Source organism: Sarcophilus harrisii, chromosome 3, assembly GCF_902635505.1.
Source record: "Sarcophilus harrisii chromosome 3, mSarHar1.11, whole genome shotgun sequence".
NCBI classification, from domain to species: Eukaryota; Metazoa; Chordata; class Mammalia; order Dasyuromorphia; family Dasyuridae; genus Sarcophilus; species Sarcophilus harrisii.
The window spans coordinates 81361391-81378333 of NC_045428.1; the positions used below are offsets into that span (position 1 = coordinate 81361391).

At 40.2% G+C, this 16943-nt stretch overlaps 1 protein-coding gene, 1 long non-coding RNA gene and 1 pseudogene across 4 annotated transcripts in view; 2 read left to right on the forward strand and 1 right to left on the reverse strand.

The window, feature by feature from the left end:
- Positions 1-6011, reverse strand: part of BMPR2 (bone morphogenetic protein receptor type 2) — a 187108-nt gene extending 181097 nt beyond the window's left edge. For all 3 annotated transcript variants that reach the window (XM_023500692.2, XM_023500690.2, XM_023500691.2), the window contains exon 1: positions 5914-6011. In XM_023500692.2, the coding sequence (XP_023356460.1) occupies positions 5914-5989 (76 nt within the window). In that variant the 5' untranslated portion in view covers positions 5990-6011. The remainder of the gene's footprint in view (positions 1-5913) is intronic.
- A 1311-nt stretch (positions 6012-7322) lies between these two features.
- LOC116422243 overlaps positions 7323-16943 on the forward strand; it is a 55133-nt gene continuing 45512 nt past the window's right edge. Inside the window, exon 1 of the long non-coding RNA XR_004232805.1 lies at positions 7323-7440. This is a non-coding gene — a long non-coding RNA (uncharacterized LOC116422243). The remainder of the gene's footprint in view (positions 7441-16943) is intronic.
- Positions 13237-14538, forward strand: LOC100926041 (annotated as a pseudogene).

The window sequence follows — 16943 nt, forward strand, 5'->3', positions numbered from 1 at the left end:
TTTTAAGCCATAAGTTTAAAATCCAAAGGAGAATTCTTGTAATTTATATATTGTCTATATGCATGGCACTCTTCTCCTACAGTATATTTGTCTGGTTTTTTTGTTTTGTTTTGTTTTGTATAGAACCATATTTATACATAGCTACCTTATATAAAGCAACATCTCAATCCTATCTAGTCTATACCATATTGTGAGGAACACTGGGGAAATGAAGACCATTTGGTGAACAATGATCTAATTCAATCTCTTCATTTTATAGATAAAGAGATCCAAAAGTTAAATGGTTTCCCAAGTTCACACATATATTTTTGAAGCAAAGCCTGGCCTCTCCTTACTTTTCAGTCTACTGTTTTCCCCCACACAACTAATTTGCTCACATTACATATGAGATAATTCAAGGAATAACTTCTATTATATCATCTGAATTAAGAATGGAGCCTAGAATAACAATTATTAAACCTATCCCTTATCTCTTTGTTATTACTATTCAACAATCCTATGATCCTGTTCTAGAATACTCTAGCTTCATATTTTGATTTAGATGTGTTCCTAAAGCTTGGTATATAAAACAAAAAAATCCAGCAAACTGAATTGTTTCAAATTCATTACTGAATTTGTTGTCAAAGGAAACTTGTGAATCCTTTTGTTAAAATGAAGGATCTTGAATAATGCAAATAATAAATTCTAAATTGTTTCATACTTTCAAAGTTTTTCAATGAATTCAAATGTGACTGTCGTGCAGAGCATTATGCTAAGTGGAAGGAAAAGTTAAAACAGAATCTTGATAGAAATTAGAAGTCAAGTTAAAAGAAAAAGTCACATATACAAATAACTCCAACACAAAATAGTTCATGATAAAGACTACTTATCCATGAGGTCTTCCCTTTATCACCAGTGAATAATCACCATTCCCACTTGGATCTCACCTAGAATATACGTTGTTTATTAAATGCACTTGAATTGGAGAGAAATTAAACAAGTGAAAAAGTTGAAAGAAACAGAAGGAACAAAAATGAGGAGATAAGAAAACACAGGAGCTCTGAGAGAAAAGGAAATAGTCCAGTTTACCAGAGAAGGATTATGGGGGAATAGTATGAGATAAATTTGGAAAAGTAAAGCAGCCTCAGATTGTGAATGGCCTTGAATGCCGAGCAAAAGAGTTTTTTTTAACTTTACTCCTTGGGCATTATGAAGTCAATGAAGATCTATGTGTAAAAAAGATTAAGTCACTTTATCAACAAACATTTATTAAATACCTACTATGTGCCAGGCAGTTCTGTCTTGGGGATACAAAAAAAAAAAAAAAAAAAAAAACACCCAAACAAAATAGTACTTGCCCACAGCAGAGCTTACATTCTAAACAGGACACATAAATTAAATACAAACAAAATGAGTAGAAAGTAATTTGTAAGGGGGGGAGGGGAGATGGAGATTTAAGGCAGGAGGACTAATCAGGAGGCTAATGAATTGAGGTATTTGTTCTATGAGTAGAAAAAAAAAGGAAATATGGATGGTAGAGATATCATAGAGGTGTTTATCAATAAAACTTGGACGCTGATAGGATATGTGGAATGAAAAACCCAGGATAGCTCCAAATTTGTGATTCCTAGGTGACTAGAAGATAGTGTTACTTTAACAGAAACAGAAAACTAAAGAAGAAAGGTGGCTTTGTTATGTTATGTTAACCTGTTGTATTTGAAATGCCTATAGGCCATTCAGCTCAAAATGCCCAACAGGCAGTTGTGATACGAGAGAAGAAAAAAAAAACAAAAAAAAAACAAGGAGTAAATAGATATACAGGTCTTCGAGTCAACTGAAAAAATAGAGTATTGCAACAAAAGGCTAAAATTAGAGGGGTAGAAAAGGAAGCAGGAGATTATTAGTACTAAGTAGGAGGGAAATGTCAGCTGAAACAGAGAAATTGATGAAGGTGATATATCAGAAGTAGGATTGACAGTACTTGATAACTGATTGAATAGACAAAGGTGAAAGAAAAGGAAGTGTGAAAGATTACATTAAGGTTTCATAAATGCAGACTGGAAGAACTGTGGACAACTCAAAGAAACAGTCTGAATGAAGAATAGTTGAAGGAACAATTAAAATAAGATTAATTTGAAATATACTGAGCTGGGGGTGCCAAAAAGAGTCCAGTTAGGCAGTTGGAGGTGTAGATGAGGGATTTAGAAAGATGTCAGGGTGAGAAATAAGACTTAAGAGCTGTCTCCCCTTGAAACCAGTGAAAGGGAATGGCACTGCCAAGAATTAAGTCTAAGAGCCAAAATACAACCTTGGACAATTTAGAAACAAACAAACAAACAAAAAAAAAAAAAGATGAAAAAACAGCAAAGGAGATAAAAACAAAGTGTGGCATCCCTGAAGCCAACATATGAAAAAACATCCCAGAGAATATGCTGTAGAAAATAAGGAGAAGTGAAAGGAGATCATTTGATTGGTGATGTGGAAATCATCTATAACTTTGGAGGAAGCAATTTTAGTAAAGTGGGAAAGTTGGAAGTTAGATTTCAGGGGAGAGGGAAAGGGTAAGGCCCTGGATACAAACACTTTTTTTCAATAAGTTTAGCTGAGAAGAGGAGAAAGGAAGAGTGATGGGATGGTGAATAGATGGACAAAAGATCTGAGAAAAAAAGCTCTTCCTACACTGTCCCCCCCAAAACCTGAATACCTTCCTTGATAGTTGGGAAGAAAAAGGTGAGAATAAAATGGAAGAAAGGGACAAATGCCAGGGGTAATGGAATCAAGGGCCTAGGACTTGTAAGTCTAGAAGGAAGAAGGGAAAAGACAGAGTGGGAAAAAGAGAGACAGAGAAAGAGAAAGAGAGAGAGACATATAAAGATATAATTTATACCCACAATGAGCTATATTCTAATGGAAGACAACACAAATGGAAGGTGAATGAAAGGAAAGTAGAGTTGGGGCAAACTGGCTTGTGGCAAGACAGCTGGCCAGGAGGTGCAGAGGTCAACAGTGATTTAAGGTGGGAAAAAAGAAAATGAAGGAAACTCCTCATAAGATGGTCTCCATTAAGTAGGTATTTTTAAGATGAAGTACACATTTACTATGTCAGGGTGAGTAGAAAGTAAAATATCAGATAAATAGATGCTACAGCTTTCCTTGAGAAGAGACTGGTTAAGCATTGCTCACCTGAAATGATGACCCCTTTCCAGGAAGGAAGAGGCAGCATGGCAGCAGTGCTTTGAACAGTGGCCCTGAAGAGGGACTTACAAGTAGATCCCACCTTGACCTCAAATAAGTCACTTCAACTCCCTCCTGCTTCAGTTTCCTCATCCAATCAAATGAGGAGGTGGGCATAGCTAACCTTTGAGGCACCTCAATGTGATCTGTGCCCATGAGGAGAAGTAGCAGCTCACCACCCACCAAAGAAACCCAAGTGTGCACCCTCAGCTCAACGGACAGGACTGGGCAAAGGTCTTCTCACAACATCAGAACTCCAGCTAACCTAGACAAGGGCCTTTCCAAAGCTGGCAGAGCAAAGGTAACTAACTTTGAAACACTCTATATAGCATTGATTAGCAACGGTTCTTAACTTTAATGTATGTATCACTCAGAAATTTCATTTTGTGTATCTTTACCTGAGCAGATCTGGAATTCTTTGAAACATTTGTACCAAAAAGGTCTCAAGTTTTTGTGAGGGACCTATGAATGCATAAATAAACATAGAGGCAGAATACATTTCATAATAGGGAAGTACTATTTTTTCAAATATATGTATTTAATAAGATATAATTCATTTGAAATATTACTAAATTCATAATAGCTTATCTTACATATTTTCTACAACTCCTGATCATGAGAAGGGATGTTGTTTGTGTATGTTGAAAATTCATGAAATATTCTGTAATTAAAAAGGAGTCCTACTGAAAAATTTGGGAAATGATGCACTAAAGAGACATACCTACAATTTTTTGTGTGTGAATAAAGGCACTCAAACTTTAGAATTCATTATGTCTATCACAAACTGTGATTTAAACAACAACAAAAAAAGCCCCAAACTTTTTTTAGATCACAATTCTAAGAACTGTTTTATTATCAAAGACAGAAAATAGTGTTTAAGTCCATGGCTTTATCCCACTCCTTGGAGGTCACAAATGACTTCATTAAAGAGACAGCCTGCTTTAGTTGCTAGGGTCCTAGACTTGGAGTCTGGAGGACCTACATTCAAATCCTTCTTATTGGTCTATTTACTAGTTTTGTGATACTGATCAAGTTACTTAATCTTTCTAAGCCTCAGTTTCCTCTTCTGTAAAATGGGGACAATAACAGTACTAATCTCCCAGGGTTGTTATAGGGAACAACTGAAACAGCATGTAAGAAAATCAAACGAGGCAACATATATAAACTATTTTGCAAAAAAGCAAAATGCTATATAAATACTATATTAAATTTTAATAAGTTTACATTTCAATATAGCAACACAAACTTTAATACAAAAATGTTGAAAGACTTCACTATGAGACGTCCGATGTGTTTCCCATTGTGCCTTCTTGGAAAATAACTATTTACTTTTTAAAAATTTTGTGTTTAATATATGCGGTTTGCACATGTAGATTAAAATGTTACATATGAAGACTGTTTCACTACCTAACATATTTACAATGAAATTTAAAATAAATCATTTGCTCCAAGAGACGGAGCCAGAATAATTAACTAATTATTACACTGAGTAGTTTTAAAATACTTTTCAACTGAAAATTTAAAATTATTTTTGCTATTATAGACATATTCATCCTAAAATTAAAAGGCAACATCAAAAGATCTGAGGCACAAAAGTCCAAGTGATGTGTGTTGTAACCCAGCAATCTTGCTCAACACAGGCCCTTTTTAAAAAATGGAAAAGAAGGAAGCCAACCCCAGGCTCATCAAGAAGCTCACACAATATTATTACATAGATACAAACATTGCCAAATCTTTCTTGTCTTTCAATTAATAATTTGCTATTCTTAAACTGAGACAAGTATTATAAGAATGATTAGATACTGAAAATGATTAACAGCGATTACGTAAGATAGCTTTATATTTTGTCTTCCAAGGCATAGATCAGACGCTGAAAGGTTTCCACAGATTGGAGGAATAAAATGTCTAAAAAGGAGGGGTGGTTACTATAACCATAAACTGCAATAACCCTTCAAGTTTCACAAGTCTCCTATACTTAAGCTATATCTCTACTAGAGTAGAAGAGATACACAGAGAGAAACTATATCCCTATGTCTCAATATTGGAAAGTGAAGAGATATAAAGAAAAAAAGTCTGTGCCCAACAGCAAGTGACCGTAAAAATACAGGGAAACACGGGGCTGACGAGTTTCACCAATCCTTGACACAGCTGTGCAAAAAGATCAGCAAACAGCGATCCCACACTATGTGAAGGCTATCCTAGATCTGCCCACCATCAGTAACTTGGAGGAGTAGCCACCTCGCCTCCAAAACGTTCCAAACGCAAAGCAATCAAGATGCCAAGCATAGGGCAGAAACGCGTTTCTTCGGAAACTGAAAGCTCCCTCCTCTCCCCAGAGATCTCCTACTAGCGCGAGTTCGGCGGCGACTGAAACATTATTTTTAATTCTCGCATTACCTCACAGCTAAAAATGTCACGGTACCACACCCACGATGCTTCTTCCCGAGTTGGGGTAAAAAACCAGGACAAATTTCGATACGATACAAGCGTGTCGCTACATTCCAGGTGCCTCGGGGGGTGGGGGGTGGGGGGTGATTATTACAGTCCTCCCCGAAGCAGCCGCCAGATCCGCGCCGGCGCCTGCACCGGGACGCAGACCCGCCGCCGCCGCCGCCTTCGTTCCGCGCCAGCCCTGCCCCTCTCCCCCCCAGGCCCGAGCGGAGAGAGACGGCGAGCCCCCAGCCCCCAGAGGCTACTCACCAGCCGCAGCGCCGATCAGCAGCGCGGTCCAGGGGAGCAGCAGCGCCGGCCCGAGGCTCTGCAGCGAGGCGGTCATACCTGGGCAAGCCCCGGAGCCGAAGCGGGTCCGGAAAAGGGGAGAGAAAGGCAGAGGCGCCGGGAGGAGGAACCCCCCCCTCCTTTTTCCGCTCTGAGTTATCTTGATGTTCCTCCTCGGAATTCTCACAATGCAGTTTGAAAGGACAAATGGCAGATGCTGGAAGGCCCCGTCTGCAGAGCTGGGACTCCACCGCAGAGAGCTGCCTTCATTTCTCCCCGCGCCCGACGCGGCTCACGCCGAGGAGACGGCGCGACTCGGCCCTCCCGACGGGAGGCATTTTCCGGACGGAGGAGAGGAGGAGGGTGGGGGGGCCGGGGGCGGCTGGGAAATCAGCACCAAGGGTTCCCACGTAGTTTCACCAGATCGAAAACTGAGCCCGGTCTGGAAGGACGCATAGCCAGGGAGCAGGTGCGAGTGGGGGACACTCCGAGGAGGAGGCAGAGGGGCCGGGGCAGCCCCCTACAACTTCCCCGCCCGGGGAAGGGGCGATGCCGGCGGGGGCGGTGGCGTCAAGCCCGGGGCTCCAGGCCGCATCGCGCGCGGCTCCAGCTGCGGGTGCGTGGCGGAGGGCTGGGGGAGGAGGCCGGGCACCGCGTCCCCACCAAGTAAGTTTCGCTTCAAATCACTTCAATTTCCAGGCGGACGAGATGCGCAGAGGTACCTCCCCCCATGACCCGCCCGGCCTCCGAAGCGAAAGCAGCGAGCCCTCGGTGCATCCGAATTCCATGGGCCGACAGAGCAGGGCAGGCCGGACGGGGTCCCCCCCAGGGAAGGCCGGCAGTTCCCCAGCCCGCCTCCTTTTAGGCTCGAAGTCCCGGGGCCGCGGCTCCGTGAGCCTCTCCGAGGTCCATTCCCCAGCCGTCCGGGGCTCGTCGTCTCCTCCTCCTCCTCCTCCTCCTCCTCCCGTCAATGGCTTCCCAGACTCCCCCAAGGCAGCCGGGGCTGCGGCAGCCGCCGGGTCGCGCCCCACTCTCTCCGCGCTCGGCGTTCCCGCTGCTGCGCTGCGGCAGGGGTTGTGGCTCCCCGCCGGGCTCGTGGGGGGAGGGGACGGCGACGCGAGGATGGAAGGGCTCGGGGAGGGGGAAGGGGCACCTAGACACGCCGCACCCCGGCTGAGGCGGGGTGAGACGCGGGGGAGAGCAGCTCACGAGCCTCCGACCAGAGCAGACCAGACACAAAGGGGGGAGACGTTGCAGCTGCCAGTCTGCGGCGCTCCGGTCACCGGGCGTCGCCCCGCCCCCTCCTCCTCCTCCTCCTCCTCCTCCTCAGTCTCTGTCTCTTCCCGGCCCCGTCTGTCTCCAGCCTGCGGTTGAGCCCGGGTGGTGGCGGCGGCGGCGGCGGCGGCGGCTACGGAGGCACCACTGCGGCTGCGCGGCTTCGCGAGCCCCACCTAGCCCCGCCCCTCCCTCGAGCCCTGAGCTGGGAGCTATTGAAGCCTCCTCTTTCCGGTGGGTTTCACTCGCTTAAGAGTCGGGAACTTGGGTGGGGGTTGGCGACCGGGACCAAAGCTGGCAGCCCACACGCGCGCGCACACACCCTTTATTCAAGAGCTTGCTGCACGTTTGATTTGGTGCCTGTTTGTGCGTCGAGAAGGGGAAAGCATGATAACATTTTCTCGTCGGGGCCCCACGAACTTCTGGCAGCCGTGATTTTAACCCCTCAGAAAGTCCCCGCCGATTGGTTGTAGAAGGCTGCTCTGGGCGGGACCTTTTAGCTCATTGGTCGTCTCGGAGAAAGCTTGCCTCCCTGGGAGTTGGAGTCCTAGAAAACAGACAGAAACAGAAACAGAGAGACAGAATAAATTACCCTAATGCACGAGCCGGTCTCCGTTTTCCCTGGGAATCTGAGCTCTGGGTCTCCCTGCGTACATCCTTTTCTGATTTAAAAAAGCGGACAAACAGCGGAACAAAGCTAAATCCCCGAAATATTCTTTCCATTTTCTCAACCCTTCCTGGTAACCATTAGAGACCTCGCTTAACAACTGGTTTCCAAAGCGATGTCCTCACAACCAACCCGGGAGATGCTGAATAAAAGCTTTGTAAAAGGGTCTGGCACAGGTTATCCCCAAACCACCAAGTCACTTCACCTCTTTCCTTGCTCAAAAGAGCCTTTGTCCCAAAGTCAATTAGCATCGGAGGTGGTATTTGAACCCGGGTCCTCCCCCCCTCTTCATTCCCCAAAAGCGACTTTCCCAACTTCTTCATCAGCAAGACCAGAGTTCAAAATCCGACCTCAGATACTACGCATAACTTTTCTCTGACTCATCTGTGAAATGGGCGTCCTATCTCCTCACTCCCATGAGATACTTGTAAAGCGCTGAGCAGTCCTTTTGCTATTTTTGCTAGGGCTGCTCTACAGTCTGCTGGGGCTGGGAAAGCATTTAAAGACTTTCAAAATAATAATGAAGAGGCTGCCTTTTTAAATGTATTTATTCTTTTCTAAATTATGCTTTTTGCATGAGCCGCCTCAAGTATGGAGAAGAGTAGAAGTTCCATTTGGGCAGTCCCGTTTTTTCCACTCGCTTGGACCCAAGCGCAAGGACTGAGGGAGGATGTTCTTCCCTCCTCCAACCAGGAGCCCGAACTCCCCGCTGCGGCAGACGCAGACGCGGGTGGGGGCTGGGGGGCTGTTTCAGGGAAGGGGAGGGGCTCGGAGCCGGCTCAGCCTCGCCATGTTCGGAAGAAGTCTGCAGCTGGCTCTGAGCCTGCGGGAGAAAAGCCTGCGTAGGAGGGCAAAGGAGGAGGCGTTGCCCTGGTCTAGCCTTCTCCTCTCCCCTGAAGCGTTGGGGTTACTCCCGAGGCAGGTTTTGCAGGATGCCTCGAGGAGTTTCAAACCCACAGACAGTGTGGGTTTAGCAAGCCCCCCACCCCTCTCACTTTAATCCATAGTTTTCCCTCCTATCTGAACACCTTCTTACATAAATATTATTTTATTCGAATCATTGTAGCTCCTGATGAAACTGTCATCATTTTTAATTACTGCGGTGATGCAAGGGAAAGGAAATGCCAGCCCTGCCTAGATTCCCAGACATTTCTGTAGCGTGGTTTTTTCTTTACTAGAAGTCTTCCTTTATGGAACCAAGTGACCTCTATTCAAACATTAATATCGCAATTGCTGCTATGACTTGTGTGTAAAAGGGCACATGTAAAGCAGTATTCGCCCCACGAGATGGGAAGTTTATGAGGGACCTTCCACCCGGGTCACTGGAATAGGGATGAAAGGAAAAGCACATGGACGGCTTTAAAGCTTTAACATTATCAAACAGCTCTGCTTGTCAGGGTCAATACCCATTTCTCATTGAAGTGCTGCCAGTTCCAAATGAAGCTCAAGGTTGAAATAGTCAAAAGGGGATTCAGTGGCTCAGGGAAAACTGCCAAGTCGTTTTCTGTCTAAGAAACATTTGACTTACACAGAAGTCTAAGATTTTGTACAGATCTGATGGGAATGTACTCTAGTTTGTAGATAAAGGAATTTAGCCCTGGAAGGGGAAAACAAAGCATGTTCATTTTCCTATTTACTTGAAAAACAAATGTAGAATTCAAAAAGTGGGGGGGTTTGTGTGATAGTTCTGCAGTTTATTAACTGGCATTGCATTTTCCACCAAAATTTGGCTACTTAGAATGAAAAATTAAAACAGACTACTTACTCCATAAATTATATGTTGCAATCGACATTCAACTTTTGTTTATTTGCATGACATTTCTCTAAGAAAATCATAGCCATATGTGGCATCTAAAGTACTAGGAGGAAAAGCAGGCTTTAGATAACCTTCCACACACAAAAAATATATACACATAGTGAAAAGGCCTCCTAAATTGAAGAGGGGACTTGGATTCAAATTTGATTCCCCTTTGTGGATAAATCATTTAAACTGAGATTAATCTGAGACTTCCCAATATGTAGAAGGAAAGGATACTTGCACCATCTAACTCACTGAAGTTGTGAGAAAAAGTGCTTTGGAAAGTATAGTGTCACATAAAAGTGACTTAATCAGCAAGCATCTATTAAGCATCTCCTACATATTTGGCACTGTGCTAAGCACTCACAGTCCAAAAGTAAAAATGAAAAAGATCCTGGACACAAACATAGTATGCAACCATTAGTTGAGCAGTCACAATTGTTAGACAATTCAATGTTCAATTACTTGTTGCTGACAACTAAAAATGTACATTGTACCACACTGAAGATAATTTATGATATGAATTATTTTGAACACAGCTGAAGACTGTCTTATCATAAGATAACAAAGAAGAGGTATGAATGAAAAGAACTGTGATTCCTTTGTGACAGGGCTTACAAGGACTCCTCACATCTTTTCACTCTAATACATCCTGAAACCTGAAGACAAGGTCTTGCTTTGGACTATTCCCATACAGCCATAAAGTGGTGTGCTGATAAATATTTGACAACTGACTCTTAGAGGAGAAAATATGTATTACTTTTATTATTTTTTTTTATTTAATAGCCTTTTATTTACAGGTCATATGTATGGATAACTTTACAGCATTGACAATTGCCAAACCTCTTGTTCCAATTTTTCCCCTCTTTCCCCCCACCCCCTCCCCCAGATGGCAGGATGACCAGTAGATGTTAAATATATTAAAATATAAATTAGATACACAATAAGTATATATGACCAAACCGTTATTTTGCTGTACAAAAAGAATCAGACTCTGAAATATTGTACAATTAGCTTGTGAAGGAAATCAAAAATGCAGGTGGGCAAAAATATAGGGATTGGGAATTCAATGTAATGGTTTTTAGTCATCTTGTATTACTTTTAAATGTAATTTGTATTATTAACATTTTATCCATCAATTTTCAAATATAGAAATAAGCAAAACAACAAAGCCAACATTTGTAGCTTTTACTGTTTTTTGATGTGTGAATGCTTACACCAGAAATTTAACATGTTTTCCTTATCTCCAGCATATCAGTACAAAGTTCTTTGCAATTATCATTTGTTGATCTGTCTGCTTTCCAGACTGTCATAAAGTGTTAAACAATATTCATTATCTGTTCCCAGATTTCACAGATTCTGAAAGCTAAAAGGGACCTCAAAAGTCTTGAAATTCAACCCATATCTGAATGAGTTTTCCTTTGAACTACTAGTCAGTTAGTCAAAAAAACATTGATTAAAGGCCATTATGAATTTAAACTCAATTTTTTTCAATGAAAGTTAAAAATTTTTACATGTAATTAAAAAAATAAAAGATTAATAAGTAATCCAATCCCTTTTCTCTACAGATGAGGAAATGAAAGTTATATAATATGCAAATATTTGTTGATTGTTTTAAATAAATGCAGTTTGTTGCTATACACTACAATTAAAATAACAACTAACCTAACAAAGTCTATTTAAGAGAATAACTACCACCTTGAAATATAATTATAGAATTTTTTTAGAGCTAGAAGGAAATTTAGCCACAACTCAGGAAACTAATTTTTAATAGGCTGTTAAAAAAAAAAAAGTAAAATTCCATCTATCCTGTAATGCAGGTATTGCAAATTAGTGAGCTCCTTTGTTTTGAGGTTTTGAGTTTTTTAATATTATTTATTATTGTATAACATTCATCTTCTGCTGAGCTCAATGTCATCACAAATATTAACATATTATCTCAATGAGCAATATTCTTATATGGCATATATAATCTGAACAGCTCTAGAAAGACCTTGCCTACAAAATCTCCTGTTGCCTAAAGTTCCACTACTGAAGGTTTTTATCTCCTTTGTCTTAATAATTTCTTCCCCTGACTCTTGCCCAGGTAAATATAGATAGTGACTTAGAGAGGAGAAGAAAGGTGAGACTTTGACTTTCAATGTTGCCTTACCTAACTTTTGCCTATGGATCATTAAAAATGATCCCTATTTTATTGAGTGGGGAGAAGAGTGAAAGAGAGGAGGAGCCATTTTATGGTTGTTGTCCAAAGTAAGATCTTATCTTTAGGTTTCAGGACATCATGGTATTAGAGTGAAAAAGATGTGAGGAGTCCCTGTAAGCTCTGTCACACAGGTCACAGGCTCCAGAATCATAGTTCTTTTCATTCAGACCTCTTCTTTATTATCTTATGATAAGACAGTCTTCAGCTATGTTCAAAATAATTCATATTATAAATTATCTTCAGTGTGGTACAATGCACATAGACAGATGATAGTAATGATGATGATGATGATGGCATTAATAATAATAGCATTATAAAGTTATGAGGCACTTCCCATAAATTATTTCATTTAATCCTCAAATATACCAGCAAAGGAAGTGTTATTATTATAAATATTTTATGGACAATGAAACTGAGAATGAGAAAGTTTAAGTGATCTGACCTTCAGCAAGATCACTACCACCATTTTCTTTTCTTTTCTTTTCTTTTTTTTAATTTAATAGCCTTTTATTTACAGGTTATACAGGTTATATATTTACAGGTTTACAGCATTAACAATTGCCAAACCTCTTGTTCCAATTTTTCACCTCTTACCCCCCACCCCCTCCCCCAGATGGCAGGATGACCAGTAGATGTTAAATATATTAAAATATAAATTAGATACACAATAAGTATACATGACCAAACCATTATTTTGCTGTACAAAAAGAATCAGACTCTGAAATAGTGTACAATTAGTTTGTGAAGGAAATCAAAAATGCAGGTGGGCAAAAATATAGGGATTGGGAATTCAATGTAATGGTTTTTAGTCATCACCCAGAGTTCTTTCTCTGGGCATAGCTGGTTCAGTTCCTTACTGTTCCATTGGAAATGATTTGGTTGATCTCATTGCTGAGGATGGCCAGGTCCATCAGAACTGGTCATCATATAGTATTGTTTGAAGTATATAATGATCTCCTGGTCCTGCTCATTTCACTCAGCATCAGTTCGTGTAATTCTCTCCAGGCCTTTCTGAAATCATCCTGTTGGTCATTTCTTACAGAACAATAATATTCCATAATATTCATATACCACAGTTTATTCAGCCATTCTCCAACTGATGGGCATCCACTCAGTTTCCAGTTTCTAGCCACTACAAAGAGGGCTGCCACAAACATTCGTGCACATACAGGTTCCTTTCCCTTCTTTATGATCTCTTTGGGATATAATCCCAGTAGTAACACTGCTGGATCAAAGGGTATGCACAGTTTGATAACTTTTTGAGCATAGTTCCAAACTGCTCTCCAGAATGGTTGGATTCGTTCACAACTCCACCAACAATACATCAATGTCCCAGTTTTCCCGCATCCCCTCCAACAATCATCATTATTTTTTCCTGTCATCTTAGCCAATCTGACAGGTGTGTAGTGGCTACCACCATTTTCTCTGAAGCAATCATATACATGACTTCACCTGGACTCTATAGTCCCAAAGGTCCCAAGTCAGAAATAGGGCAATTCTAAAAGAGATTAGTAGACAACTGAAGCCAATTAAAAACATCCAGACAATTGATAAGTCTATGAAAATAGTGGTAGCTGCAAAGAATGCCCAAGTTAGAGAACTAAAGCTTACCCACAAGTATGGGCTTAGATCTATGGTTCTTTATGAGAAAGATGATATGAAGCCTCCAGAAAAGTTGAAGAAATACTTCATTATTGATGTATCTTTACATTGAGGCCTCTGTGATGCTCCTTTCCTTTGTTGCTAAACAGATGAAAAATAAGACAACAATTCTTCCAAGCAGCTGGAAAGGAAGTTAAGCTCAGTGGAGTTGGTGACAAACTTAGAAGCATACATTACTTTGACCACTTCTTAATGACCTTTAAGGTAGTGGGGAAGAACATCCTTCCTTTTAGAGAGTCCTTGGATTGCTAAATACTGAGAATGAATTTGATATAGGATCTATTATCTTTCATTGATTCAAGTCTATAATTATAAGACAGAAGAAAAATCCATCTTTTCTCTGAATACAATTAAAATTGCTGAGAGTATGAGAAACTACAATGACATTTATGCTGATGTATTGCAAATCTACCAATAGCACAGTCTGGCAAACATCATATATTGTATTCTACAGGCGTCTACTACCAGTGTGCAGAGTGCAAAGATGACAGCTATGGATGATTTTAGCACAAGTCTCTAAGATGATTGATAAGTAGACTTTGACATTTAACCATGTTCAACAAGCCATCATGAAAAGGAGTTAGTTGAAATCCTCTCTGATGTTGCAGCTCTGGATTAACAGGAACCAGGTTTTGTTCAAATTCAAAAGGTAAAGAAATGAATTTATTGTTTAGTCATGTCCAACTCTTTGTGACCCCATTGGGATTTTCATGACAAAGATGTTGGAGTGGTTTGACAGTTCCTTCTCCAACTCAATTTACAGAGGACACACTGAGCAAACAGTGTTAAGTGACTTCCCAAAGGAAGTCACTTTACTTAAGTAATAAGTGTGTGAGGCTGAATTTGAGTCAGATCCTCCTGACTCCAGGCTGGAACTCTAGTTTCTGCTAGCTGCCAAAGAAATGAATTAAATCAACCTAATTGTTTAGCCTATTTTTGTCTGTAAGAAGGATTTTTGGTCCATTATGAATACATAAGATAAAATATTTGTGAGTTATAAAATAAAAATTAAAAAAAAATTTTTTACCGTACAAAAATGTTTGTGGAAGTCCTTTTTGTAGTGGCAAGAAACTGGAAACTGAGTGGATGCTCATCCATTGGGGAATGGCTGAGTAAGTTATGATATATGAAAGTTGTGGAATATTATTATTCTGTAAGAAACGATCAGCAGGATGATTTCAGAAAGACTTGGAGAGATTTACATGAACTGATGGTAAGTGAATGGAGTAGAACCAAGAGAATATTGTACATAGCAACAACAAGATCATTTGATGATCAATTCTAGCTGACTGGCTCTTTTCAACAATGAGGTGATTCAGGGGAGTTCTAATAGTCTTGTGATGAAGAGAGCCATCTGCATTCAAAAAGAGGACTATGGGGATGGAATGTGGATCACAACATTGTATTTTCACATTTTTTTGTTGCTTTTTGCTAGCTTTTTTTCTCTTTTTTTTTGTTTTGTTTTGTTTCTCATTTTTTTCCCTACTTGATCAGAGTTTTCTTGTGCAGCATGATAAATGTGGAATAGAAGAATTGCACATGTTAAACATATTGGATTCCTTGCTGTCTAGGAGAGAATGGAGAGGGAAAGGAGGGGAAATTTTTGGAACACAAGATTTTGCAAAGGTGAAAAGTGAAAACTATCTTTGCATATTTTTAGAAAATAAAAAGCTATTATTAAAAAAAGATTATGAACTGAGATTTCCTTAATTCCAAATCCAGGTACTCTATACATAGCAATACTTACTCACCACAAAATAATAGAAAAATGTCTCCTGACTGCCCAGCATTTATATGCCTAAGTACATACTCTCTTTTCATTCAACTTGATTATTGTCTTAATTATCCAAATTCTTGAATATCCAAACCTTGCTTTCAAATTACTGGCATCAGCATTTCCTATATTTGGTTAACTACTTTGCTGATAGACATAAAGTCTTTATATTCCCAAGCAAGCAGAAACTGGAAGATTAGGCTTTTAAAATAAAAATAAATATCCTTTTCATGGAAGAAGATATCAAACAAAAGAGCTAATTACTATTCTAACCTCAGAGGATAGCAAACCAACATTATTTCTTTGTAAATGATGGCAGTCCCAGGTTTGCTTTTAGACTAGTCCCTCTGTATTACTCTGAAAGTCAAGATAGTCTGTTTCTGTGGGATCATGATTTTAAGTATTTTGAACTGTGAGAACATGACAGACACCCATATTTAAATGTAAGTACAGAAACCTCTTCAAAGTCAAATTAAAATTATTATTGGATTTAGCCACATTATGGCTCCGCATTATTTACAAGGATAATCAAGAGTTGACTCTATTATTAACGTTACTAACACCTTTGGATGTTATCCCAAGAGATGCTTTACTAAGCTGGAATTAAGACTTGAGTGTGGGGGAGGATGATCATATATCTTCTTAGAGCAACAGGAATCTAAGAACCAGTTCTACCACTGGTTCACTCTCCCTAATCACCTATGTGCTATTTTGCATACCCCCACATTAGTAATACATAGAATGTGCTCCACTTAAGTACAGGGATTCTTCTGAAGGTAACTGAGTTAAGTTTAAGGTTTGATCTCTTTAGTTGAAATAGATTTAGGCACAATCAAGACCAAATGTCACATTATTTTAAAACATTAAAAAAACAAAAACAAAAACAAAAAAAACAATAACTTTGATTTCCCCTCCTATCTTTCCAGTTTTCTTCCCTACCTTGCTCACCTACTCTGTGATCCAATAACATTGGCCCCCTTGCCATTCCTCAAAGAAGATTCTCCAGCTCCAGTTTCTGGGTATTTTCACTGGCTATTCTCCATAACTGGCACAGTCACCTGCTCATCTCTGCCTCCTGGCTTCCCAGGCTTTGAAGTTCCAGCTAAAGTCTCATCTTATGTAAGAAGTCTTTCCTGATGAATGCTAGTGCCTTTTCCTCCATTGATTAGCTCCAATTTATCCTGTATCTATTTTATTTGATAGATGTGCTCCTCCCCACCAGACTATGAACTCCTTGAAAGCAGATACTTGACTTTTGCCTTTCTTGATATTCCCAGTATTTAGCATGGTGCCTGGAGTGTGCCTGGGGTATACTAACCATTTAATAAATGCTTATTAACTGGCTGATTTTGGTGGAATCGATTCCTTTAACATTTTTCTAACAGTATGTCAAAGACCAGTTCCAAAAGAATCTTGAGAGACTAAAATGTTAGACTGAATCAAATAAGATTCTTAAGTCTTGAGTTCAAAACATTAACTTCACAAACACTAAATTGAGAAGTTATGGCAAGACAATATCTTCTTTGAAAAAGATCCTGCTATTTGTATAGATTTAGAGCCACCATTAGAATATGAGCTTGAAAATTAAGAAGCTTTTACCTTTCTTTGTATATCCACAGTGCTGGATACTTAA